The sequence below is a fragment of the Dendrobates tinctorius genome, unplaced genomic scaffold (assembly GCF_039654945.1).
Source record: "Dendrobates tinctorius isolate UK_male_01 unplaced genomic scaffold, ASM3965494v1 ptg000037l, whole genome shotgun sequence".
NCBI lineage: Eukaryota > Metazoa > Chordata > Amphibia > Anura > Dendrobatidae > Dendrobates > Dendrobates tinctorius.
This window is the reverse complement of record NW_027361705.1, coordinates 33,048,923-33,076,263: the sequence shown is the minus strand read 5'-3', so window position 1 is coordinate 33,076,263 and position 27,341 is coordinate 33,048,923. Positions and strand designations below refer to the sequence as shown.

At 44.4% G+C, this 27,341-nt stretch overlaps 1 protein-coding gene across 2 annotated transcripts in view; it reads left to right on the top strand.

Annotated features, from left to right (window-relative positions):
• Window positions 1–27,341, top strand: part of TH (tyrosine hydroxylase) — a 107,186-nt gene that overhangs the window by 3,763 nt on the left and 76,082 nt on the right. For both annotated transcript variants that reach the window (XM_073574054.1, XM_073574052.1), the window contains exons 2-3: window positions 3,769–3,972; window positions 20,988–21,162. In XM_073574054.1, the coding sequence (XP_073430155.1) occupies window positions 3,769–3,972; window positions 20,988–21,162 (379 nt within the window). The remainder of the gene's footprint in view (window positions 1–3,768; window positions 3,973–20,987; window positions 21,163–27,341) is intronic.

Here is a 27,341-nt window from a genome sequence, read left to right as displayed (position 1 = left end):
TAGTTATTATCTTCCTGGGTATTATATGGCATGACCATATGACTACATGTACATAAAGCTACAACTTGTGTTCTTCTTTTTTTACTCTTATTACGCATTTACAGTATATAGACCTGTATACCACTACCTTGCGCATACGTGACACTAAGGTGTTGCTGCCCTCGGAATTTTAAATAAATGTTCATGTTTCTACTAAATATTTCCCATCAGGTTAAGCCTGCTGTCGCTGAAAACGGCTAGAGCAGGTGCCGCTGATAGGAGTATTCATCAGCTGGCACCTGTGCTATAAATAAAAAAAATAAAAAATGACATGGGGTCTTTTCTACTTTTAATAACCAGCGCAGGCACAACTGACAGCCCTCAGCTGTCAACATTATTATGGCTGATTATCAAGAATAGAGGGGTCGCACACCATTTTATAAAACCATTTAAATAAATTTTAAAAAATGGTGTGGGGTCCCCCCATTTTTAACAACTAGCCATGCAAAAGAAAATTAAAGGGGTGACTGGTAATCTCAGACCGGTGAGGTACAATGGATATTGCCCCTCCCAGTCTAAAAATAGCAGCCTGCAGCTGCACCAGAAAACGTGCATCTATTAGATGCTCCAATTCAGGCGCTTTGCATAATTCTTCCCTCTTGCCAGAAGAAAATACTTTAATTGAAATAATGACACAGACTCTTTTATTTGAAATAAAAATAAAAAAGCACAATTATAATCACCTTTTCTCCTAATCAATTGAAGCCCATGTCACCTGTAAAAAAACTGAAAATAATAAACAACCATACACTCACCTTTATGCCTAATCCAGTGACGCCCATGTCCCCTGGAAAAGAAGAACAATAATAAACAACCATATCCTTCACCTGTCCGATGTGAAGATAATACACACTGTCCCATGACTAGCTGGATGATTTGGATAGTGGTTGCATCAGTGATGGGTTTGCAATCCACGCCAGCCGACTCACACTGACACAGGAGCGTAATTGTGCTGCAGTGTGTAGCGCTGAGCTGCTGTGGGACAGTTCACCAGATTTAATAGCTGGTGAACTCCGATGACCTCACTTTCGGCCATTCTCGCTGCTTGAGAAAATTCTCACACAGCGAGCGGCACCATAAGTGAGGTATCCAGGGTTCATAAGCTTTGAACTCCGGTGAACTTTCTCACAGCAGCTCAGTGCTAGACAGTGCAGGAGCAATTACACTCCTGTCAGTGTGAGATGGCTGGCTGGGAGAGCAGTCACTGATGTAACTGCAAAATCATTCAAATCATCGGGAACGTTGTGAGACAACATGGATTATCTGCATATCGGACAGGTTAGGGATATGGCTGTTTATTATTTTTCTTCATTTCCAGTGGACAAGGGCATTGGTAGATTATGTGTAAAGGGGAGTATATGGTCATCTATTATTTTCTGTTTTTTTTACAGGTGACATGGGCTTCAATGGATAAGGTGTAAAGGTGAGTATAACTGCTTTTTTATTTTTATTTCAAATAAGAGAGTCTGTGTCATTATTTCAATTAAAGGATTTTATTCTGGCTGTGTCTATTTTACAATATAACTATGGGGTTAGTAATGGGTGTGTCTTATAAAACAGCTGACATCAACCACACAAATATTACCCTACTTGGCATGGCACCAGGGGAAGTGGAAAGAGCTGGACAAAGCACCAGAATTGGCGCATCAAATAGATGCGTCTTTTGTAGGTCAGCTGCAGGCTGCTATTTTTAGGCTTGGGGGGCCAATATCCATTGACCCTTTACCAGTCTGAGAATACCAGCCCCCAGCTGTTTGCTCAAGCTTGACTGGTTGTCAAAAATGAGGGGACATCAAAGCTGTTTTTAAAAGGAGTTATTTAAATCATTTAAAAAAAGGTGTGGGACCCTTCTATTCTTGATAACTAGCCTGGTTATCAAAAGTAAAAGAGACTCCACGCCATTTATTTAAAAAATGTATTTCTTTATAGCACAGGCGATTACTCCCATGAGCAGTGCTTTCTCTGGCTGTTTTCAGTGACAGCAGGTGTGGGTTGGTGGGAGTAGTACTCTCTCCTCAGCCGACGCCTGTGACCGGAGGTAACCTTTTTATCGCCGGTCACATCTACTGGCTCACGTTGTCATCTGACAGAGTGGGAACCGCAGCTCTCTGAACGGAAGTAATGATCTTATCGCCAATCAGAGTCATGCACATGGGAGTCTTTTGCATGGGGCAAAAAATGTATATTCATTGAGAACGTAGTACAATAAAGCCCTTAGAAATATATTTGTCTGAAGGAGATTTTATGTTTAAAACTCCAAAATACTATCGAAGACTAAGTGCACATGGAGGTTTTGGTGGAGAAACCAAGCTGAAACTATGTGGAAACTCTCTAAATCTGTCTCCAAGTCCTAAAATGACTGTTCCAGCAACATCTTTTTCATGCAGAGTCCATTTGGAATTTTCCTGAAAAATCGCTGAAAAACTGCTTAAATAAACAGACATAAAGGCTCGTGCACATGACTGTATTTTCGCTCCCTGTGCACTCTAACAAAACATTGAATTGCTGTCGGACCAATGTTAGTCAATATAGCCACGCATATATCCGATTTTTTTCTTTGGAGAGAGACGATCTGAGCAAAACATTGCAGCGAGCCCGTTTTTGGAATTGATTATTTTATCATACTCAGTCCTGTCAGTCAATGAGTCTGTGGAAGACATTAGATTGCACTCAGGTTACATCTGAGTTCAGTCCGATTTACACAGGCTGCCAGAATAGAGATGATGGTGACAGTTTTTTTTTCCATCTTCTCTTCATCCGAGAAAACAGGATCACCTTATGATAATAGTATTTTAATGATAAATTTAAAAATACACGTAGAAAAACCCTATAGTGTACAATAGCAAAAACATGCAAGCCTGATTGGATAGACTAAGACTCGAAACTAGGAGCTACAGTAATTAATGAATCCAACAATCACCACTTATTCTGTCTCCTCTTCTTATATATAAAAAATGTATCAGACTGATAACAGACACTATTCAGAGAGACAGGTGTATGATATTTGCTCCGAGTGTGATTAGCATAAACTACCCGATTCTCTCGGATGAGAGAAAATGCGCTAGTGTGTACCTGCCTTAATGTACCGCAGTGTAAAAACAACATTTGTGCACACGTCCAGTATTTTGTTACTTTTCTACTCGAAAAAAACTCCTCAAAAAACTCAGAGTGAACATACTTTTATGGCATTATAAAAGAGTCGTTTAGGTATGTACACCTGCCATGGAATAACATTTGGTAAAAAGGCATGCCCTAGAAGCACATGGGTGCACATAAAGAGCAGAATACCAAAACCTGTGGCCCTGGTGTAAAGTAACACTGATATTGTGGTCTATCACAGTGATGGGGACACAATTTTATAATTTTAACAGTCGGATGAAGATTTTATACCAATAAAGACCATGTCTATAAATGTAGCATGGGGACGTTTGCATCACCTCAAGAACCAAGAAGAAAATCTAGTCACGCAAAAGGTAAAAAAGTACGCATCCGCCAATTGTACTACAGTGTTGATCCAGAGCAAGAAATACATGTGTCTTCATGTTAGGAAAAAAAGGACCCCCCCCCAACTGTAATTATGTTCAATGAGTGGGTCCATGGTAGGAAGATCACCGTGAAATGTGTTTCAAGCTATTGGCAGCCATTATTCCTTAGGGAATTTTCACGGGATGATGATGACGTCTAGACCTTTCTAAATCCTGACACTGACTGTGATGTCTACCTTTACAGTCCTCTCGTTTCTTGGGCAGAAGGCAAAGTTTAATAGAAGATGCCCGGAAGGAACGCGAGGCGGCGGCAGCAGCTGCAGAGGCTGGAGAGTGTACTGACCCTCTGGTATTTGAGGAGAAGAATGGAAAGGCCATTGTCAACCTGCTCTTCTCCCTTAAAGGAAACAAGCCATCTTCCTTATCCCGCACTCTGAAAGTGTTTGAGGTAAGAACTTTCAAATAATAAAAGATGGTTCACATCATTAATTAACCCCACAATCATCGTATTGCCATTGAGCCTCAAGTTCAGCCCTATATTTACTTATTTCTGAAAGCTAGAAATTAAGAACAGCTTGATAATTGTATCATTGATGAGATCTAGATTATCTTTATATTAAATGTAATTGACATTTCTACATTTTCATCATCGCGTTACTAATGGGACGCTCATCTATTTGAAGAACATCTCCCATAGCCTCGATCATTGGAGCGGTGGCCACTCATATGCTGCTCTCCCTATTCATTCGTATGGGAGTTGTGAAAAATACAAAAATGAAGTCAAATCACATAAAAGTTCATAGATACATAAAAGAGCAAGAAAGAGAAACTCATGCACATCCAGTTATCAAACAGAGCTTATTGTTCAGAGCATTTTGTTGCTGCGGCCGGTCGGTGAATGGGATGACACTTGGAGTGTAAGATATTCCATGTTGTCCATGAGATGCTCCATGATGTGCCCTCTGGCTGGGATTGGGAGACAGACAGTGGTAATGTAATTTCCCTGTGGATGTGCCAGCTATCTGCTGCTGCCCCCGCTGTGGTAATGCGATCAGCGCTGTCACATTAGTGGTAATGCATTGATGTGCAGATACCTGCCACACAAATAGGGCAGGAGGAACAGTGTCTCACTGCCTCGAGCACCTGCACAATTTGACTGTCTCTGTTAACCCTTGCCTTCTGTAATGCTTGGCTTTAGAAAATAATTAACATCTCTTCTTGTCCTAAATGCAGAACATTTTAAAACATAGGCTATGTTAAAAAAAATTCTGCTGGGGGAAAGATGAGTTCATTACCGGCAAACCTTCTACCTATACCATTGTACATTGTGAAATAAACCACCTAAAAATTTAGTTATCCGTGCTTTAGTGCCAACAAGTGTTACTTTTTGTTCCATGGGCAACTGTATCTTTAAGTGTGGGTAACATTAGCCCTAATGGTCCCAAATATTTTGCCAAAATAAGTTGAGGTTTTTTTTTTTACCATTAAAAGGTATCTGTCAGCAATATTAACCCTCCCCAAAACCAGAATATTTAGGCATGTAGATGATAGAAATGAAAATTCATCAACACCTTTATATATTTTAATTGTTGCTGCATTCCTGAGAAATTAGAATTTTTATTCATATGCATATGAGGTGTTGAATGCTCTGGGCATGGCAGAGAACTTAAAGAGCCTATGTGTTTTACTGGGTTGTTTCCTCTCCCAGTACCAACCTCTTCACATTGATTGATAGCTCACTGTCTGACTTCCTTATCTTGTGTAAAGAATATGGGGGTCTATAATTTTTTGCCAATCAGCTATCATATCCAGTTCAAGATTATAGTCCTCTTACAAAGTGTGAAACTGAGACTGGAAACTATTCTCACTAGGTGACCGAGCTAAATTCACGCCTCCTGCAGATAGCATTTTTGTGATCCCAGGAACGGAACAAACGCCTGCCAAGGTCTCGACCTGTTCTAGCACCCAGGGGTAGGGAGTTATGTGGAAAAGCTAATAGAAGCCAGGTCGCAAAGCTATGTTTCATCTCCAAGTGTAACAGGGACCTGTCTGCATCCGATGGCGCCAAAACCACCTATGACTTTCCATAGAGAAGTTATGATCCATCATTGGTTTTGGAGTTTCAGCTGCCAAAGCAAGTGGTAAGGAAACTAGGGCCATCCTGGGGGCGGGGAAGAGGGTGACTGACCAAGGGGTTAAGTGCTCGTGCGATGATGTGGGCCTTTGTTCTCTGCCAAGGGAAGTCACACCGTGCAGCATGTTGTAAGAAACCAGAAATAGCTGGCCATCATACCTCCCATGTGGTTGCCAGCATCCAACGCCAGAACATCAAACCAGTAACTGACTTTTGTATCATCTGGTATTATCTGCTTATACTTTGGTACTTCACTTGTATTTGCATATCTGACCATTGCATATGTATAACCATTGTGTATATAGTGTATTTTCTAGTATAACCTAAAGGCGATTAAATATATAATTTGGCTGCTCTTTTATCTCAATCCACGCATCCATAAGTCTGTGGTCTTGGTTTTAACTTTCCATGCTACCAGGGCAGGGTTCTGGCCTAATATAATCCCTTTAACAGACCAGGCTTATATCTTATGAGAAACTGGTGGCAGTTCTAACAGGTGGATAAGGTTATGTTGCACTGATGCTAGTAAAAGGGGCCTCTCAGCCCATCAGGGTTGTGAGTGAGTGTGGAGCCACATCAGCAGCTGTGTGGGCCACCTTCTCTCACTCCCTGTGCCTCCCTGGGCCCATGTGGACAGAGGGTGTCTGTGTAAAACTGTGCCAAGCTGTCCTTATGTGTCCCTAGGGAGTGCGGTGATGTCAGGCAGGGTGGAGAAGGGCGGGTTTGTTACTTTTATGTATAGCCATTGTGTATATAGTGTATTGCTCAGTGTATCCTTAAGGAGATGAAATATGTAAATTAACCTTGGGTTGCTCTTTTATCTCGAACCACAAATCCACACGTCTGTGTTCTCATTTTAATGTCACATGCTACCTGTCTGGTTTCTGGCCGGATACAATCCAGTGAATGGACTGGGCTTATATCTGATGAGGAACTGGTGGCAGTCCTACCGGACTGGCAGAGCTCGGTTTAACTGGTACTAGTGAAAGGGGCCTCTTAGCCTGTCAAGCTTGTGAGTGAGTATGGAGGCACATCAGCAGCTGCATGGGCCACCTTCTCTCGCTACCTGTGCCTCCCTGGGTCAGTGTGGACATGGGGTGTCTGTGTAAAACTGTGCCAAGCTGACCTTGCGTGTCACTAGGGGTGCAGAAAGTCACATTACTGCAAGTGAGGAGACTGTACCACATGATCACTCTGACATAATAGTGACGTCAGGCGGGGTGGCGAAGTGTGGGTTCATCACATGTGGTGGCAGCAGAGGGATTCTGTGTGATCTCTCTGGTTTCATCCTTCACATGTGTTGACAGCGGTGGGATCGAGATAATAGTGTGTATAAGTGTTGGACCCATACTCCCAGACACTTAAGATTACCATCAGTAGCTTTTTCCCGCTGAGATCAGCTCAGCACTAGACCATCCGAGTACAAATACTGTAATGTGGGTGAGTACATCAGGTTGCAGCTGTATGTCAGTGATCAAAGATTGAAAACATTGCAGGTGGCACCAGGAACAGAGATAGGGAGATGAACAATGATACGGATGGTCAGTAGGAGGTGGAAGGCAATGTTGCTCAAACAGAGAGGGGTTGAGCCAAAGCTCCCCAAGCAACCAGTCGCCAACGGTCAATCCTGCAGTGGGTCGCTCATGATCTGCCTGTCCTCACAGCTAGACAGGCTTGGATGCCCTCCTGCAAGGTGCCCTGCGGGACTCAAGGTTGGGGACAAGGTCACCTATGAATCCTTCATGGCAGAATGTGAGCAAGAGTGTGAGCAAAAATTCTTAATAAATATAATTCTGGATTAATTATTCAGCGGCTCATATACAAAAAAATCAATCCTTAAAAGATACTTTATTGACCAATCATTAAAAAGTTTTCAAAACTTCAAAAAACAGGCAAACAAAAATAGGCTTATTGCTGATTTTCAAGATCCAGCCACAAACACTAGAGAGTCGTTCCAATGTCAGGTAGAGGGTGACAAACCTATTTGTCCCTATAGGGCCCTATATCTCTCTCCTACCTGACAGCGGAGGTTGGCACCCTCTTGATATGCAAATGGCGCCCTCGCTCCTCGGCGGCTCTCCCTAATCACCCTGTTGACTCCTATGTAAATAACATCAGCTTGGAGTACAACAGATGGCCGGGGACAAAAATATAACAGATAATAACCCCATGCCACAAACCACCAAGACAAAAATGTGAGGAATAGTAACTGGAAAAAACTCTAATTTTTGGCAGATTTGTAAACATTTGCTTTGGGAGGAAAAGGGGTCTAAATAACCCTATTTAGGTGTCTCCCTGCCTGACAGCGGAGCTTTTACACCCTACATTACTCTGGTGCCCCCGCTCCACGTGGGCTGACCCTTACTGACCCCTACACTTCTCACCCAGAAAGAGGGTGTCAGAGCATATTCTCATTTGCACAAGGAAAGACTAGAAGCAATGGGATGAAACTGAATGGGAGGAGACACAGATTAGATATTAGAAAAAAACTTTTTGACAGTTAGAGTGATCAATGAGTGGAACAGGCTGCCACGAGAAGTGGTGAGTTCTCCTTCAATGGAAATCTTCAAACAGAGGCTGGACAGACATCTGACTGGGATGATTTAGCGAATCCTGCTTTGAGCAGGGGGTTGGACCAGATGGCCCAGGAGGTCCCTTCCAACTCTACGATTCTATGATTCTATGATTCTAACATATGGCCAAGGGAGACAGGGGTAATAACTTAGAATTATCCCTGAAAAAATCCCCCCCAAAGACAAAAAATGTTTTAATAATAATAGAAAAATGTATCTGCAAACCGATGTATACAGTGTACGGGATAATAGTGCATTAGCAAAGGCAGTTGCAAGTAAAGGGGGTAAGATATCAATCAGAACAGATACACAATCATTTAAATGTTCTTAAGCAGCATTAATGTACATTTCTCACATCAAAGAACGCTGCTAATACCTCTAATCCCCAACAACACATTTTTCATATTGCATCATGCCCAAAACAATGAGCCATTGATCACTCAGGCTCAAAATTGCACTGTCCCAGAAAAAAAAAAAAAAAAAAATCAGCAAATTAACAAATATGTAAGAACTTAGCTCATGGCCACTGAAAAATCACCTCAATATATATAGTAGGCGGGGTGATAGTACTTTGACAAAGGCAGTTTCAAATAAAGGGGGTAAGGTATCAATCAAAACAGATATACAACCATCTGAGTATTCCTAAACAGCATTAATAAACATTTCTCAAATCACCAACCGCTGCATTTACCTCTAATCCCCCATAACAGCATATTTTCATATTGCTTCATGCCCAAAAACAATAAGACATTGATCACCCGGCTCAAATTACACTATCCCCAAGTATTAAATCAACAAAATTGACAAATATGTAAGAACTTAGCTCATGGCCAATGAAAAATCACCTCAACGCGTTTCCCTCCCGTAAAAGGAGTTCATCAGGAGGCCCATGATGTATTATGAATGCTCCCTCCGAGCATCAGATGTCATGCCTGGTTGCAGGTATCAAGTTCTTACATATTTGTTAATTTGCTGATTTTTTTGTCTTGGTGGTTTGTGGCATGGGGTTATTATCTATTATATTTTTGTCCCCGGCCATCAGTTGTACTCCAAGCTGATGTTATTTACATAGGAGTCAACAGGGTGATTAGGGAGAGCCGCCGAGGAGCGGGGGCACCATTTGCGTATCAAGAGGGTGCCAACCTCCGCTGTCAGGTAGGAGAGAGATATAGGGCCCTATAGGGACAAATAGGTTTGTGACCCTCTACCTGACATTGGAACGACTCTCTAATGTTTGTGGCTGGATCTTGAAAATCAGCAATAAGCCTATATTTGTTTGCCTGTTTTTTGAAGTTTTGAAAACTTTAATGATTGGTCAATAAAGTATCTTTTAAGGATTGATTTTTATGTATACAAGAGTGTGAGCACCAGCGACAAATTCTTCAGCTCCAACTCCAGCTCCAGCCACAGACCCCAGCCAGTCGCAAATGCCCTGAGATCCGAGTCCCAAAGCTACAGGCGGAGGACTTCCCATTGCGGGACAAAGGAGGGGACTTGGATTCTTTCTTCCTGGCATTTGAAAAACCTTGCTATCAATAATATCTGCTTGATAACCAGTGTGCTTGGTTTTTAATCCCTTGCCTCAGGGTTAAGGCCCTGAAAAGCTTTGGGTACCTGCCGAGTGAGATGACCCCGAGCTATGAGAACATCAAGCAGGCGCTGATCTGGCAATATAACTTGACTTCTGAGATGTACCGGAAGAAACTCCAGAGTATTCAGTGGGGTTCTGCTGACAGTTGGGCCGATCACATACAGGTCCTACTGAGAGCAGTTGACCAATGGACTACAAGATTGAAGCTCATCTTTATTCAGTAGCTGAAGGAGGTCATCACAACTGAGCAGTTTTTGTGTAACTGCCCTTCGGACCTCCAGCAGTATCTCCATGACCGGAAGCCAAAGGGGGCCTCTGCAACAGAGAGCCTTGCCAATGAGTATGCCAGCAACTGGACTCCATATTCCAAGAATCCTGCTGGATAGAGAGGGAGTAAGATGAACACAGTACCTGCTGTCCCTGTCCCATGCCCAAGGGAGCACCTGCCCATGCTTCCCTTTCCATGTTGGTGGGGGAACTCTGTCATCTCTGCAAACAGCGGGGACACTTCAGAGCCGTGTGTCCCCAGAACGGAAGGGCCTGTTGCTGTCCCAGAAACCATAGGCTGAGATGACTTTTGTGCAGCCTGAGCTGGTTGGAGGAGTCAAATTGGCACTGCCCATCACCATGATGTATTTGGAGTGGGTTGCTGAGAAGGTAGTGTAGGAGTTTGGGGTATCCTCAAATATTCTTACAAATGTTTTGGTTAGGACAGACTTGGGGAGACTAGTGTCCCAGTATGTGGCCACTGAACTCCCAAGGTCTGATCTTCCAGAGAACAATGTAAAGTCCACCCCTGTTATTGACAATGTGAATAACATGCCTACTGATGGGAATGTCGAGGTGGGTGACATACTGTGTCCCTCTTCCCTTGGGATGGAAGAATTCCATCAAGCAAACTGTAATATTGCCTTAGAGTGTGACCAGATGGCATGCTGGAACCAGTTGTCCTATGAGATTGCCACAGAGGGAGCAGACAGGGGGCAGATAGCTGCGGAGGGGAGCATGCAACTCATAGCGGGGCTGTCCCAGGAGAAATAGGGCTTCCAGGTAAGGCCTCTTTGCAGTGTCCCTCCACAACCAGGATGTCAGAGGGCCAAGTTAGTTAGTCTGGACAGGCAATTTGGTGGGAAGCAGAGAGGAAGTGGGCACTATTCGCAGTTGCATTGGCCTTGGCTTCTGTCACGTGCGGTTGTAGTGCTGGGAACCCTCGATGGCTACCCCTATTCTGGCCAAGTGGCTGCTGAATCAGATGGAGGCCAGGAGACAGGTCCGGTAGAACTGACAGAAGACGTGACAGTCTTGTCTATTTTGGTCACATCCAGTCAGGGCTTTCATGAAGTGTTGGAAACTGATGACAGCTTAAATGCTCTTAAGGAGCAGGCGGCAAAGCCTCCCTTGGACTCAGACCTTGACAGAGTGGTCTGAGACCAAGGAAAGCTGTACCGGATAATGGTCCAGCAGAGTTCTTCGGAGGCGTGGCATAGGGACTGACAGTTAGTGGACTGAATGGATAGGTATCTGCCCTATCCATTCAGGGCAGAGATGTAGATTGCACACAAGATTCCAATGGCCAAACATTTAGGGATCACTAAGACAAAGGCCAGGCTAGCCCAGTATTTCTACTGGCCAAGAATGGGGGCCGATGTTGATGCCTACTGCTATTCACGCAACACCTGAGAGTGGGGAAGGCAGGGTGGTGCCCAAAAGCCCCACTGGTAACTCTGCGAAGTATTGAAGAGCCTCTCAGGAGTGTGGCTGTGAATCTGATTGGACAGATGGCCACTCCCAGCAGCTCAGAGAAATGCTTCTTACTGATGGTAGTAGACTATGCCACCTGGGACCCGGAAGTGGTAAAAAAAACAAAAGAAATAAATAAGATCTGATATATATAGAACCAAAAGAAAAAACAGAACCTCTAAAATGTAACCTTTATTAAGAAACTCTAAAAAGCTCCAGTCTATATTGACATATCAATGAGAGAATCAGGTCAGGTTCAGGTAAAAAAAAAACCCACATATCTTTCCTTAATTACAGATATTTATGAAGAAAGATAGGTCAAGGGGATAGAGCATGATTATTTGTTTCTCTACCTGCCAGCAGAGGTTAGCACCCCATGGGAAATCACAGTGGCACCTTCCCTCCTCCACGTTGGCTTGCCCTAACTGACCCTGATAGGTATCCCTGAAAAAAGCTACTACCAACACCCGTAAAGTGCTTAAGTGCGATGCAAATATTTCTCAAACTTGACACTAAATTTCCTTTTGGTAATAACTGTGTGAGTGCCTGTTTTTTGATACATATAGATAACTATGTGCGCACTTCCTAGGTATGTTATTAGTAGAGTTGAGCAAAACAGGTCGGTCAGATTCAAAAGTCGCCGACTTTCGCCAAAATCGGGTTTCATAAAACGAAACCCGACCACAGTGTGAAGTCAGCCATGCGGTCGGCGACCCAAGCGCCAAAGTCGGGTTTCGCCGAATGCTTGCTCGTGACTTTTTTCAGCCAATGAGAGAAGCGGAGCGTAGCGAAGCGGGAGCGTAGCTGGAGTGGGAGAGAGAGAGAGAGAGGGAGAAGAAAGAGAGATTTCGCCGCCTCTAGGGTTAAAATTCATGCCAGGTGTGTTTACAGTCCTCCACTCACTGCCGACTTTTCTCCCCATTGACTTGCATTGGGTTTCATGTTTCACGACTTTTCCCTATAGTCGGCCAATTTCGTTCGACTCGACTTTTGAGAAAGTCGGGTTTCATGAAACCCGACTCGACCCTAAGAAAGGCAAAGTCGCTCATCTCTAGTTATTAGATAAATGATTTCCTTTAATATTCATAAAGATTTTTATATATAGACCAAGAATATATTTACTGGGATCCAGCCAAATCTATTGAGTACTAGGGCACTTAGTCGTAAATCGAGTAAGGTCACATACAACAATATTGTCCAAAATGGATACAGTAACAGAGTAGTGAACTAAATAACGCAGATATCACCTTCTCTTAAGTGACCCTCTCTTAAATGGGCCCCCACATAAGGGAATAGATATGTGATACGATATATGGGATCACATACAGCAGTATTATTCACAGAAAAAAACAGAGATTGATAAACTTAGTAGATGTAATAAAGCATGCGTGACCCTCTCTTCAATGTGCACTCACATACTGTATATATAGGAAATATGCAATAGAGTAAGGTTGTAAAAATGGCACATATGGGGTTACAAACCTTTTACAAACTGTGATGGTACAATTACATGCAGATAGCAAATATGTAAAAAGGCAAGATTGCAAATATAGCAACCTGGAAGCGGTAGCCATGTCATCCATTTGGGCCAACAAGGTGGCCATCGCCTTACTGTAGATTTTCTCCCGAGTGGGTTTTCCTCAGGAAATGCTCACCGACCAGATGACTAAGTTCATGTGGCAACTGATGGAGTCCCTCTGTAAGAAGCTATAAGTACAACATTAGGTGTTCAGCCCATACCACCCACAGATTAACGGTGTTTGCAAATGGTTTAATGGCACCCTGAAGTGGATACTTTGGATTTTAGTTAACTCCCATGGACGGGATTGGGAGCGGTACCTCCCGCACCTGCTACTTGCCTACCGAGAGGTGCCAGAAGCCTCAATGTGGTTCTCCCACTTTGAGCTCCTGTACAGTTGATGTGTGCGGGGGCCTCTTGCTTTGGTGAAAGAGGTCTGGGAAGGAGGCTTAGCCACCCCTGGAGTGTCACCCATCGAGCATGCTGTGCGCTTCTGAGACAAGATGCAGTCTTGGCACAGCTAGTGCATGATAATATGATGAGAGTCCAGGTCAACCAGAAGCGAAGCTATGACCAGGATGCTTGTGTGTTTCTGAGAGGACCAGGTGGGTAAAATGTGGCTACTGATATCCATACCGAAGGACAAGCTTCAGGTGGCTTGGGAAAGCCTGTACCTCTTGCACCAGTGGCTCAATGCTGTAACGTACCTGATGACCCTGGACCATGCCCAAGGAAGGTGGAAGGCCCTCCATATGATGAAAGCACATCATGAGTGGGAGGCCAATGCCCTCACTGCATGCAACCTGCCAGAAGAGGGAGAGACAAAGACCCTCCAGGATATGCCCGCCCAGGTTTGAGCAGGTGGGACCATCAAGGATGTGGAGACTTGAAACCAGCTCTTGTTGGACTAATGGTCCCAGCTGTAAGCAGCCCTACACCCCTTCTAGGATTTGTTCAGCAACAAGCACAGAAGGACCTTGTCAGCTGTCCCTCACATGGACACTGGGTATCACCCCCCAATCTGGCATTCAGCATATCGGTTCTCCATGGATGTACAGCAGCAGATGCGCTAGGAGATTAACAAAATGCTGAAGATGGGGGTCATCCAAACATCCAGTGGCGCTTGGACCTTGCCCGTATTCCTCGTCCCAAAGAAGAACTGGACAACCTTACCTAACTCAATGGGAAAAGGATATGGGTACCTCCTTTTCTGAAACACAAATTAAACACAATTATAGAAACTCCTATGGTCCCTCGCATTGCGTACGAATCCAGGAAAATTCGTTCAAAATTATAACTAGATGGTACATGACGCCCAAAAAGATCCATAAATGGCATCAAGCTACAGCGACAAATTGTTGGAGATGTGGAGAGAATGATGGCAGCTTTATCCACATCTGGTGGTCCTGTCAGATCCTTCGGCCCTTTTGGGAAGAAGTTTCCACAATCATAAGCAAGGTGCTGGGCAAACATGCTATCTTGAAACCAGAACATATTTTATTAAATCTTGCACTATGGCAGAACGATAAAGACGCTACTAAACGTGCACAATATATTCTAGCAGCTGGGAAATCCTTGATCCCTATCAACTGGAACTCCTCAAGTCCACCCAGTATACAGCAACTCTACACTAAAATTGAACAAATTTTTCACATAGAAGAATTATCAGCAAGAGTAAATTATTGCTCTGTTAATTTTAATAACACTTGGAGGTGCTGGACCTACTTTAGGTCTCATTCATCCTTCTACTCTGCAATTTCGTCATAACTCTTTACTGAACGTGTATCCCAAGGTGCTACTCCCCTCCCTCTTCAACTATTCCCCCTCCTTTCTATTCCCTCCACCTCTCCTTTTTCCCCGATTCCTTTTTATTTACTTTTATCATTCTTTCCAACAAATGTTGAAAGTTTCTATAATTCTTTTAATAACAGTGATTGAATCTGATGCACAAAATTGCCTCTGTGAACTTTGCCAGAAGCATTTAATACTGTTTCTATCATAGATACTGCTTCTTCCTCAAACACTGTTTGTTTCATTTATACCTTTTCAATAAAAAGAACATTGAAAGAAAAGAAGAAATGGACAACCTGACTCTGTGTGGACTACAGGGGAATCAACACTGTCACGGTCATTGATGCCATGCATCGATTACCTGCTCGATCAGTTGGCTGGGACCAAGTACCTGACCATCATTGATCTGAGCATGTTGGCAGATTCCCATGACTTGCGAGGTACGGGAATGCTCTGCCTTTATCACCCCTTTCGGACCGTACGAGTCCACAGTGATGCCATTCATAGTAGCATAGTTATTAAGGTTGAAGGGAGACTTTAAGTCCATCTATTTCAACCCATGTCCTATCTTAACATGTTGATCCTAAGGAAGGCAAAAAAAACCCCATGTGGCAAACAGTAAGCTTCACATTGGGGAAAAAAGTTCCTTCCCGACTCCACATGAAGAATTCCCCTGCCACTTTTCAGAGTGGATGGTCAACACGCTGCTTAAGGAACTTGAAGGGTATGCATATCTGGATGACATTGCCGTCTTCAGTCCCACCTGGTCGGATCACCTACAGCATCTGGCACAGGTGCTAAGGCAGAGCTGCGTGACCATTAAGCCAGAAAAGTGCCAGCTGGGCATGAGTGAGGTCCACTACCTGGGACACCGGATAGGTGGGTGGGTTCTGAAGCCAGAGCCCGGAAAGGTGGATGCCAGTGCATCCTGGCCCACTCCCAAGACCATGAAACAGGGGATGCCCTTCCTGGGCACCACCGGGTTCTATAAGAGGTTCTTCCCCCACTATAGTAGTCTAGTGAAGCCCCTGATGCACCTCACTATGAAGAAGCTGCCCTCTACGGTAAAGTGAACAAAAATAACTGTTAGACAGTGTGAAGAAACCAGATTATATCTTAAATATCCAGACGACTATGCTTAGCAAACCAAGGAGAGTTGACTTTTTATCTGTATGTTGGCTTTTTGATTTAAGTGTTGATTTCTGGTGGGTCAAGAAAACAGACTTTTGTTTGTCTAAGCCTGGAATATTGACTTGTAAGCTGATATTTGATATATCATAGTGTGCTCTTACCCTTGACGAATAATGAGGGCTACTGATCTGCTAATTATACATTGTGTAGCCCAGATAGTTTGTTGATTTTTAAAATAGAGTTGAAAAATCTATGCAAATAGATTACATAATCAAATAAGGCAACTTGTTTGTCACCATTCTTCTCCTTATCTGTGAGGCTGGACTGAAGGACACTGGGTAAATCTAAAAATAAGTTACATGCCTCTGTATAAAGAGACTCAGAGACAGAAAGACAGAGAGAGTGCGACACAGCCGGACATTCTGCAAAACACCCAACAGACGAGAGACAGGACTGCAGCCAATTCTTCATGGCACCATCACGAGGGACATGGATCTATCATTCTATAGGAAACAACCTATGAGTTTTTGGCTCTGGTTAGAAGGATACATATCTGCTCCATTGGCTATTGCTGAACCATGGATACATTTGTAGAAAGCCAGGATTGGGACCCACTGGTCGCCTGGCTCCATGGAGATGTTCGGATAAGCCAGGTGGTGACTCTCGTGTCAACTGGCTTTGGACCTTGTATGGACTCTATGGACTGTCATCTCCCTACGCTTGTCATTACCTCCTCTCTATGTGAGTACCACAGGTGGGGTATCCGACCCTGGGAGCTCTGACGTAACACCTGCCATTATTCCGGCGGGTCAGCGGTAGCGTGAAACTCTAATGTGCACCATGGGGAATTTTGCTGGGACTATTCTACGTGTTATCTGCCTGTTTTGTGGTTCAATAAAGCATTGCCACACTTTTACCTTCACCCTGCATTGTCTGAGTAGCGTAAAGCCCACATTAACAGGAGAGCGGGTGCTAGGCGGGACGATTTCTGATCCATGCGGTTCCGGCTAGCGAAATTGGGCACCCACCGACCCCCTGTTTCCCCACAGACGGTCTTCTGGGCACAGAAGGCTGCCTTTTCCAGCTCCCTGGTACTACAAGCATTTATATTCACATGGCTGCTTGTAGTACAAACTGATGGCACTGACTTTGGCTTTGGTGCTGTACTCAGCCAGGTTGCCTCTACTTGCCAAGACCACCCCATTTTGTACCTGAGCCAGAATCTCCTGCTTAGGGAGGTGGCCTACTCCATGATGGAAAATGAATGCCTTGCAATTGTGTGGACCCTGCCGTGTCTGCAGCACTACTTGTACGGACACCAATTCAACATGGACACGGACTACAGCCCCCTCAGCTTGCTATACAATGTATCCGGAATGAATGGAAGGTTGCGCTGCTGGATAATTGTGCTCCAGCAGTACCACTTCGCCATTTGCCAAAAGAAGGGCCAGGACCATGGTTATGCCGATCAGGTATTCCGGCAAGGGGAGATTGCAGACAGGCGTGATGGGGAACACCATAAAGTTCTGCCTACTAGCTCCCTCTAAGTGGGGGAGGTGTGAAGATTATGGGAACTATAATTTCTTATCAATAAACTATCATATCCAGTTAAAGATTATAGTCCTGTTACAAAGTGTGAAGCTGAGACTAGAAACTATTCTTAGTAGGTTGCCTAGCTAAATTCACGCTTCCAGCAGATTGCTGGTACCCAGCTATTCCTGGCTAGATGTATTTCTATTGAAAGCGTAAAGCTAATTAACCGATGAAAGAATTCCCCCTCTAAATGGAAGCCATAATTTCATAAGGAGTTATAGACTTATCGTACGTCCTAGCTGTATACTGGTTACATTTTCAAGATCTCGGAAACAAGCCGAACGCCCACCGGGGTGTCGACCCATTCTAGCACCGAGGGATAGGGAGATACGTTGCACAGCTAGTAGATGTCAGGTAGCAAATCGGTGTTTGACTATCCATACAGAAGTTATGATCCATTATAGGTTTTGGAGTTTCAGCTGCCAGATCAAGTGGGAGGGATACTAGGATCATCCGTAGGGGTGCAGAATGTCACATTGGTGCAAGTGAGGAGACTATACTGCATGATCCCTCCAAAGTAATTGTGATGTCAAGCAAAGTGGTGTGGTGCTGGTTCATATCATGTGGTAGCAGCGGCGGAATTCTTTGGAGACCAGTGGCTAGGGAAGTGCTCTGTCACTCGGAAATGCTGCCACAGATAGAAGATATAAAGGTGTCAATAAGTGTACATTTCAAAGATCTGCATTCCCATATATGTGGTTTGAAAGGGGTGGATTATAAATCGGTTGTCCACACTTGGGGCTCAAGTCTGCTATCACTCCATGTGACTGCAGACTTTTGAATCCTCACAATGCACACAGAGCATGCTGTCAGGATTATCCTATACCGTCACTGGGAGTGGGAGGTCATTGCAAGTATGTGATTTGCATAATTCCATTCACATTCCGACTAGACGTGTCCAGCCTCGCTCAATATACTTGTATTGTGCAAGGCCGCGTGCGTCTAGTTGCATGTGTGCAAATAACACATATAAATCAAATGCTCATCCGCTCCCAGCAGCGGTGTGGCACTGGAGAATCCTGACAGCACTCACATACACAGTGATGCCAGACTTGAACCCCAAGCCTGGACAACCATTCAATGGTAGACTCCTTGTACATTTTTTTTTATTTAATCAAAGTTAGCTTTTTCTACAATTCAGTAAAAAAAAAAATTGAATTCAGTTTGCTGCCCGGACCCTGTATCTAAATACACTGCCCAAACAAAGTGCTTTGTTAATTCCTTAAAACCCTACATGAGAACTCACACCTGGGGCTCATGTCCCACCTGACACTTATTGCTTCGTCATTACTGCTCGATGTGTAAGACCAAATATATACTAACATATATTTTACCAGTAGAATTTTACAGGTGCTTACCGTTGCCGTACAGACTTTCTTATGGCATGATCATGCACAGTATATTATTATTATTAATTTATAAAGCACCATTGATTCCATGGTGCTGTATTGAGAAGGGGTAACATACAAATTAGAGATATCACTTACAGTAAACAAACTAACAATCACAGACTGATATAGAGGGGAGAGGACCCTGCCCTTTCGGGCTTACATTCTCCTGGATGGTGGGGAAGGAGACAGTAGGTTGGGGGGTTGCAGCAGCTCCAGTGATAGTGAGGCGGTAGCTCCAGTAGTGGTGAGGAGGCAGCGGGGATCATTGCAGGCTGTAAGCTTTCCTGAAGAGATGGGTTTTCAGGTTCCGTCTGAAGGATCCGATTGTGGTTGATAGTCGGACGTGTTGGGGCAAAGAATTCCAAAAGATGGGGGCTATCCGGGAGAAGTCTTGGAGGCGGTTGGGTGAGGAGCGAATAAGTGTGGAGGAGAGAAGGAGGTCTTGAGTGGACCGGAGATTACGTGAGGGAAGGTATCGGGAGATTAGTTCAGAGACATATGGGGGAGACAGGTTATAAATTGCCTTGCAGGTCAGTATTAGTAATTTGAATTGGATATGCTGAGGGAATGGGAGCCAGTGAAGAGATTTGCAGAGGGGACAAGCGGAGGAGTAGCGAGGAGAGAGATGAATTAATCAGGCGGCAGAGTTAAGGATAGACTGGAGAGGTGTGAGATTGTTAGCAGGGAGGCCACAGAAAAGGATGTTGCAATAGTCAAGGCGGGAGATGATGAGGGCATGAACAAGCATTTTAGTAGAATGAGGGTTGAGGAAGGGACGGATTCTGGAAATATTTTTGAGCTGGAGCCGACAGGAGGTGGAGAGAGCTTGGATGTGCGGTTTGAAGGACAGGGCAGAGTCAAGGGTTACTCTGAGATAGCGGACCTCTGGTACGGGGGAAAGCATGATGTCGTCAATTGTTATAGATAAGTCGGGTAAGGAGATCTGTGAGATGGGGGAAAGATGATCAGTTCAGATTTGTCTACATTGAGTTTGAGGAGAAGATGGAGGATATGGCTGATAGACACTCCGGGATTCTGGACAGCAGAGAGGTGACGTCTGGGCCAGAGAGGTAGATCTGAGTATCATTGGCATAAAGGTGGTACTGGAATCCATGGGACTTTGAGTTGCCCCAGGCCAAGTGTATAGATTGAGAAGAGTAGGGGTCCTTGAACAGAGCCTTGTGGGACTCCAACAAAGAGAGGGTGGGATGAGGAGGTAGTGTGGGAGTGGGAGATGCTGAATGTGCGGTTGGAAAGGTATGAGGAGATCCAGGATAGAGATAGGTCTTTGATGCCAAAGGAGGAGAGGATCTGTAGTAGGAGGCAGTGGTCAACTGTGTCGAAAGCAGAGGACAAATCTAGAAGGAGGAGTATAGAGTATTGACCGTTAGCTTTAGCTGTAAGTAGGTCGTTGGTAATTTTGGTCAGGGCTGTCTCAGTGGAATGATGGGGACGGAAACCAGATTGTAGATTGTCAAAGAGCAGATGAGAGGTTGGAGGAAAGGTCAGCGTGGACATGCTGTTCCAGGAGTTTCGAAGCGGATGGGAGCAGCGATATTGGGCAATAGCTGGACATGGCTGTTGGGTCGAGAGTTGGCTTTTTAAGGAGAGGCGTGATTGTGGCATGTTTGAAAGCAGAAGGGAATGTACCGGAAGAGATAGGTTGAAGAGGTGGGTTAGGGATGTGCTAAGAGTCATGGTGAGGTTAGGGAGGAGGTGGGATGGGATAGGGTCGAAGTATATGTTGATACATGACCTCTGTTGTAGAGTCTTACTTGACCCATATTTAATAGCTTATCTAGATGTGATAACAAGAAATTAAAAAAAGACCAACTTTCACCCAAGTTCCCAGGACATTCTTTCCATAGGAGTACAACACCAGATGAGCTTATACCCCACACTGGTGTGTTGCTGGTCATTATAGTCCATTGATTTCTATGAAGATTGAGTCCTTAATTTTTTACTTGCACAAATTCTTAAACTATTTGTCATTTTCATAGACATTTGAAGCCAAAATCCAGCATATGGAGACACGACCTGGAAAAAAGGGAACTGGATCGAACTCAGATTTGGAGTATTTTATACGCTGTGAAGTTCATCGATCAGACCTCAACACATTAATGAGCTCCATTAGAAGAGTATCAGAAGATGTAAGGACCACTAAAGAAGTGAAAGGTATGCGTTGACCAAACCTGTGCATAGTATAATACAAGTATGGAGCATATTAAGAAAGGCAGACCCAAACCTGGGCTTGATACTCAAAGTGCATCATTCTGTTACCCCTAGACCTATGTGGCCTAATGTTATTCAATGTAGCTACCTCACCACGCCATGTGGTAGGGAAACCCACCCATGCTTGGAAAAACGGAAGGCACATTACAAATGACAGAGAAACTGAGAAAAATTCAGCATCAAACATTGGAGGATATTTCTCACGGAATCCCTCTGGTGCTGAATTTTTGGATTTCATTTTGTAAAGTACTGATATACCCATGCGAGAGGAGAGCACACCCTATGTGCAATCTGTGCAGCTAGTAGTTTTGGGGACCTGCTAGTATCCTGAAAGCAGCTTCCTACTTTACATACACTGGACTGATCTAATGAATTTTATAGCTCACAATTACTAGTGGATCAAATGTTAGAGGGTCATTGAAACATTCCGGGAGCCATTCTATGATGGCAGCTACAGAGCTAGGGAGCCATATTCTGTTTTTGGAAAGGGATCCTGTGTTGGCTGTGCCTGTCCATGAACTATACCGTATAGTGCCTAAATAACTGTATCAAATAACACTCCAAAGAAGCTGACATGTGCCGGGAAAGATTTGGGCTCGGTGCCGGAGCCCACATCAATGGGAGGGAGCCCGATGTGGACATATTATTACGCCCAGCGTTGGAAAGGGGGTTAATGGACTCTAGTGACGTTATTGGGAATGAGGGAAGATTCCGAAGTCATGTGCTGGGCTTTGCAAAGAGGAGAGGAAGTAACCGAGGAAGATCGAGTGTTTCCGGGAAAGAAGGAAATGTGTGTGATGATGTTGCTTGCGGTTAAAGAAGCATCCTTGTATATAGTTCATATCAAGTTACTCTACAGTAAATGTAGGTTTATTTATGAACTGTCGTCTCCCTCACTGATTTCTGTTACACGTGGTCCTGGCAAGTACAATAGCACCACGCAGTCTGCAGAGGCATATTGCTGAGATGGGCAAAGTCCACACACCCAGCCAGGACCCCTGTTTTCATGCAACATGCTGGGACGCAAGCACTAGTACCTCGCCCATGACTACCGCCCCGCGCCATGTTACACTTACACACACTATTATCACGGCTGAGTGTTACCTTAAATGTTATCGCATAGCACTCGGCCCAATGTTATACTATGCGGCAGCATGCTGCGAGTTCCTTTAATCGGATCCATGTCTATTGGAGCATGTGACATATTCTGTCCCCGGGGCCTGTGGCTGCAAATATGGCTCTGTGAGATGCTGAATCTCTTCACCTTACTTACAATTGGTGACGGTCACAGATAGCTCAACTCACACATGTTATGAAGAATCCAGAAGAGACTTTGATTTCGTTAAGAATTCTTGTTGAATGCATAAAAACAGCAGCAGGTAAAAAAGACTTTCTTCAGACAGGCTGAAAACATGTGTGCTTCTAATGAAGCCAAGATGGAGAATGAGACACAGGGGTAAGAAGAAGGAAGTGACATCACACCCAGAAGAGGGAGACAGAAGGGACAAACTTGATGGAAAGGGCGGATTTCAGCTATGCAAAACACAGGAAAACATAGCAACAGTAAACAATATGACAGACTGCAATACAGCACGTAAAATGCACAGGACAGTCTGTAAAATGTCTCATTCATGGGACATAACACTCCCCGTCTGAAATCTATAGATTTCATAATTTTTATGATGTCCTCTGGATTTGTCACTGTAGACCTGAAAAACAGAGGGAAAATAAGCATGCAAGTAATAACAACAACAGTTGTAGTCCAATTGTCATGGTCCACTCTTCAGTTGGAGGCATGACGTCCTCAACAGCGGAATAGACCGAGTCCAAATGTAAATCCATCTTCAGATTGGGGAAGCTGCAACGTGCAAACACTTCCACCAACCCAATAATCCACTGGAAGAAGTTCAAATGTTCCAACACAGCTGGAGGAATACAAGGAGGTAGGCTCCCCGCCATGAGCTGTGTCCATAAACATGACTTTCATGTGATGTCCTCCTTTGGTAAAAGTAGCACAAGCTCAGTGATTGGACGGAAGAAAATACGAGTTGAACCGCCTTTCGTAACCTTGACTTCTACCTTACGGATCTTCCCGTCATTGCTTGGTGTAACCTTGGTAATAAGACCCATTGGCCAGTCATTGCGATGAGCTTGTTTATCTTTAACGAGGACGAGGTCTCCCTCTTGGAGATTAGGTTTTGCAGTCTGCCATTTGTGACGGCTTTGAAGCAAGTGCAAGCATTTGGTTTTCCAGCGGTGCCAAAAGGCATTGGATAAGTGTTGTACCAGTTTCCACTGACGTCTGTAAATGTCCCCACCCACAAACTTCCCTGGAGGAATTGCGGCAGGTCCAACCTTCTGGGTAAGAAGTGTAGCAGGAGTAAGGATCATTGGTGTATCAGGATCCGATGTTACTGGTACCACTATACTGTCTGTGTAGACGGTAAATGAATCAATAGCAATGTCCATTTCATCCTTTACTGTTGTGAGTTCATTTTCCCCTCCGTCACTGAGGCCTGGTGAACTCCCTATTCTAGTGAAGGAAGGTAGTGAGCCTGATTATCAGGCACCTGGGACTAATGAAGACGATTGGCTGAGTGGAGTCACTGACTGGATTTAAGGCAGCCTACGCCCTTTCTGCCCTGCGGGTGATTTCTCTGTGGACTCTTGGACACCAGTCTGATTCCTGCTCTCCTAAAGCTAAGTTTGCTGTTTTGCCTTTTTGCATCTAAGATTTGTTTTTGTATTTCTTGCTTTTTGGATTCTGCCACTCCCTGCTGGAGTGTGCAGTGTTCCATGAGCTCTGTTTTCTGAAAGTACCTGAGTGCTGATTTAGTTTTTGAAGCTTAGTTGCTTCAGGGCCATTTTTATATCAGCTTGTTGGCTTTTGTCTCTGATAGGGTTTTGGCAGATTGCAGACAGCAGCCTTCCTATCCGTTCCTATCTAGGTAGTTTTTGGGCCCCGTCTTTGCTCAGCCTGTCTTTCTGTCTGTATAAGTGTTTTCCTCTTGCTTCACCGTCATTATATGTGGGGGGCTGCCTATTGCTTTGGGGTCTGCTCTGGGGCAGTTAGATTTCCCCTTTCCTTCTTTAGGTCTATGTATCTCTCCGGCTGTGATTGAGGGGTCTAGGTCATCGTAGGAACCCCCCACGGCTACTGCTAGTTGTGTTGATAGGTTCAGGGGTCTGCAATCTGATAGTTGCCAACTTCTCTGGTTTTCAGGACTTAGCTAGCATTTCTGTTTTTGCCTCCTATGGTGACTCAATCATAACAGAATCACCCGCCCAACCGCAGATCCTGGGGTACTCAATAGTAGGAAAGAATTGTGTTTAAAAAAAAAAAAAAGTGTGTGTATATTCTTTCCTCTATATCTCTGAGGCCGTAGAGGGAATTTTTTTTTCTCTCAATGGAGATAAAGCAAGTGTCTGATCGTGTGGAGCAGCTTGCTGCTGAAGTGCGAGGAATTTCTGCCTATCTTGCTCGTTCACATGCTGTTGAACCAAAGATCCCCACACCTGATGCATTTTTTGGGGATCAATCTAAATTTTTGAGTTTCAAAAATAATTGTAAATTATTTTTTGCTTTGAAGCCTAACTCGTCAGGGAGCCCCGCGCAGCAGTTTAAAATTGTCATCTCTTTGCTGCGCGGCGATCCCCAGGATTGGGCGTTTTCTTTGAAACCAGATGACCCTATTCTGACTAATGTGAACGCATTTTTTAAAGCCTTGGGGTTGCTGTACGACGAACCTAATGCTATTGATCAGGCTGAAAAGACCCTGTTAGCATTGAAGCAGGGTCGAGAAACTGCAGAGTTGTACTGTCAAAAGTTCCGAAAGTGGGCGGTCCTTACTACCTGGAATGATAGTGCCTTGGCTGCTCTCTTTCGGAAGGGTTTGTCAGAAGCCGTAAAAGATACTATGGTGGGATTTCCTGTTCCCTCTGGTCTGGACGATTCTATGTCTTTAGCCATTCAGGTAGATCGGCGTTTACGTGAACGCAGGATTACACGAGAGGTGTTGCCACCGGTTGAACAGACGTCTGAACCTATGCAATGTGATAGAGTTTTGTCTAAGGCGCAACGTCAGGAATTCAGAAGGCGTAATAAGCTGTGTTTTTTCTGTGGAGATGCCTCACATGTTATTTCTGTTTGTCCTAAACGTGAGAAACGCTTTGCACACACGTTTTCTGTTGGTGGGGTTCAGCCAAAGTTTCTTTTGGTGATTACTCTGATCTGTTCCCTGTCCACATTTTCCGCCAAGGCTTTTTTGGATTCGGGAGCAGCGCTAAACCTAATGGACTTGGATTAAACGTTGTGGATTTCCATTGACACCTCTGCAGACGCCTATCCCTTTGAGGGGGATTGATGCTACCCCTCTGGCTAAAAATAAACCTCAGTTTTGGACCCAGTTGGTCATGCGGGTCGCCCCAGACCACCAAGAAAATTGCAGATTTTTGGTGTTGCATGGTCTGCATGATGCCGTTGTTCTGGGGTTTCCCTGGTTGCAGATTCATAATCCAGTTTTGGATTGGAAGTCTGTGTCTGTGGTGAGTTGGGGTTGCCGGTGTACCTTTAGTGAGGCTCCACTTTTTTCCACCTCTCCTCAGTCGCATGAGGTTCCTGACTATTTGGCGGACTACTATGATGTATTTAGTGAGAATGAGTCTGCGTCCTTGCCTCCTCATAGGAGTTATGACTGTGCAATTGAACTAAACCCGGGGTGTAAATTTCTTAAGGGTCGGCTCTTCAATTTATCTGTACCCGAGCACGAGGCTATGCGGTCCTATATTAAGGAGGTGTTGGAGAAGGGTCATATTAGACCATCCTCTTCACCCTTAGGTGCCGGTTTTTTTTTGTGGCCAAGAAGGATGGTTCTTTAAGGCCTTGTATTGATTATCGTGCCCTCAATAAAATTACTATTAAATATCAGTATCCGTTACCCCTGATTTCGGATCTATTCTCTAGAGTCAGAGGTGCTTGCTGGTTTACCAAGCTTGACCTCAGGGGAGCGTATAATCTTATCCGCATTAAGCAGGGGGATGAATGGAAGACGGCGTTTAATACTCCGGAGGGACATTTTGAGTACCTGGTGATGCCTTTTGGGCTCACTAATGCCCCTTCTGTCTTCTAGTGCTTAATGAACGATATTTTCCGAGACTTTGTCGATAAATTTTTGATTATCTATCTGGATGATATTTTGATCTTCTCCAAGGATTGGGATTCTCATGTGGAACATATTCGGACTGTGTTCCGGATCTTGAGAGAGAATTCTCTGTATGTCAAAGGATCAAAATGCCTTTTTGGAGTACAGAGAATTTCTTTTTTGGGATTTATTTTGTCTCCGTCAACTATTGAAATGGACCCGGCCAAGGTACAGGCCATTTATGATTGGGTTCAGCCCACTTCTTTGAAGGCCTTCCAGAAGTTTTTGGGTTTTGCTAATTTTTATCGGAAATTTATAGCAAAATTTTCTAGTATTGCCAAACCATTGACTGACCTGACCAGGAAGGGTGCGGATGTGTTGAATTGGTCTCCGGAGGCGGTTGCTTCCTTTCAGGAGCTGAAGCATAGATTTACCTCCGCCCTGGTTCTGCGGCAACCTGATGTCTCACTCCCGTTCCAGGTAGAGGTGGATGCTTCTGAGATTGGTGCAGTAGCGGTGTTGTCCCAAAAGGATCCGGTAACATCTAAAATGAATCCCTGTGCTTTCTTTTCCCGTAAGTTCTCTTCATCTGAACGTAACTATGATGTGGGGAATCGGGAACTGTTGGCCATGAAATGGGCATTTGAGGAGTGGAGACATTGGTTGGAGGGAGCCAAACATCAAGTTGTGGTCCTCACTGACCACAAAAATTTGATTTACCTAGAGTCGGCTAAACACTTGTGTCATGATCCAGTGTTGGATCTGGCGGTATTAAATCCATTAAGTGAACTTTTTTTCCTTTGGTTCCAAAGTGTGTCGTGATTGCCCCCGGTGGCCATTAGAATTATCACGTGGTGTCGTTCATTCTAAGTTGCCCTGTGGTGGGGAATGGTATCGCACCTTAGGTTTAGGGTTGTTCACTTAATTATGGATCAGGTGTGACACCCTATATAGGTGTGCTCAGGGTGTTCACTCACTGCC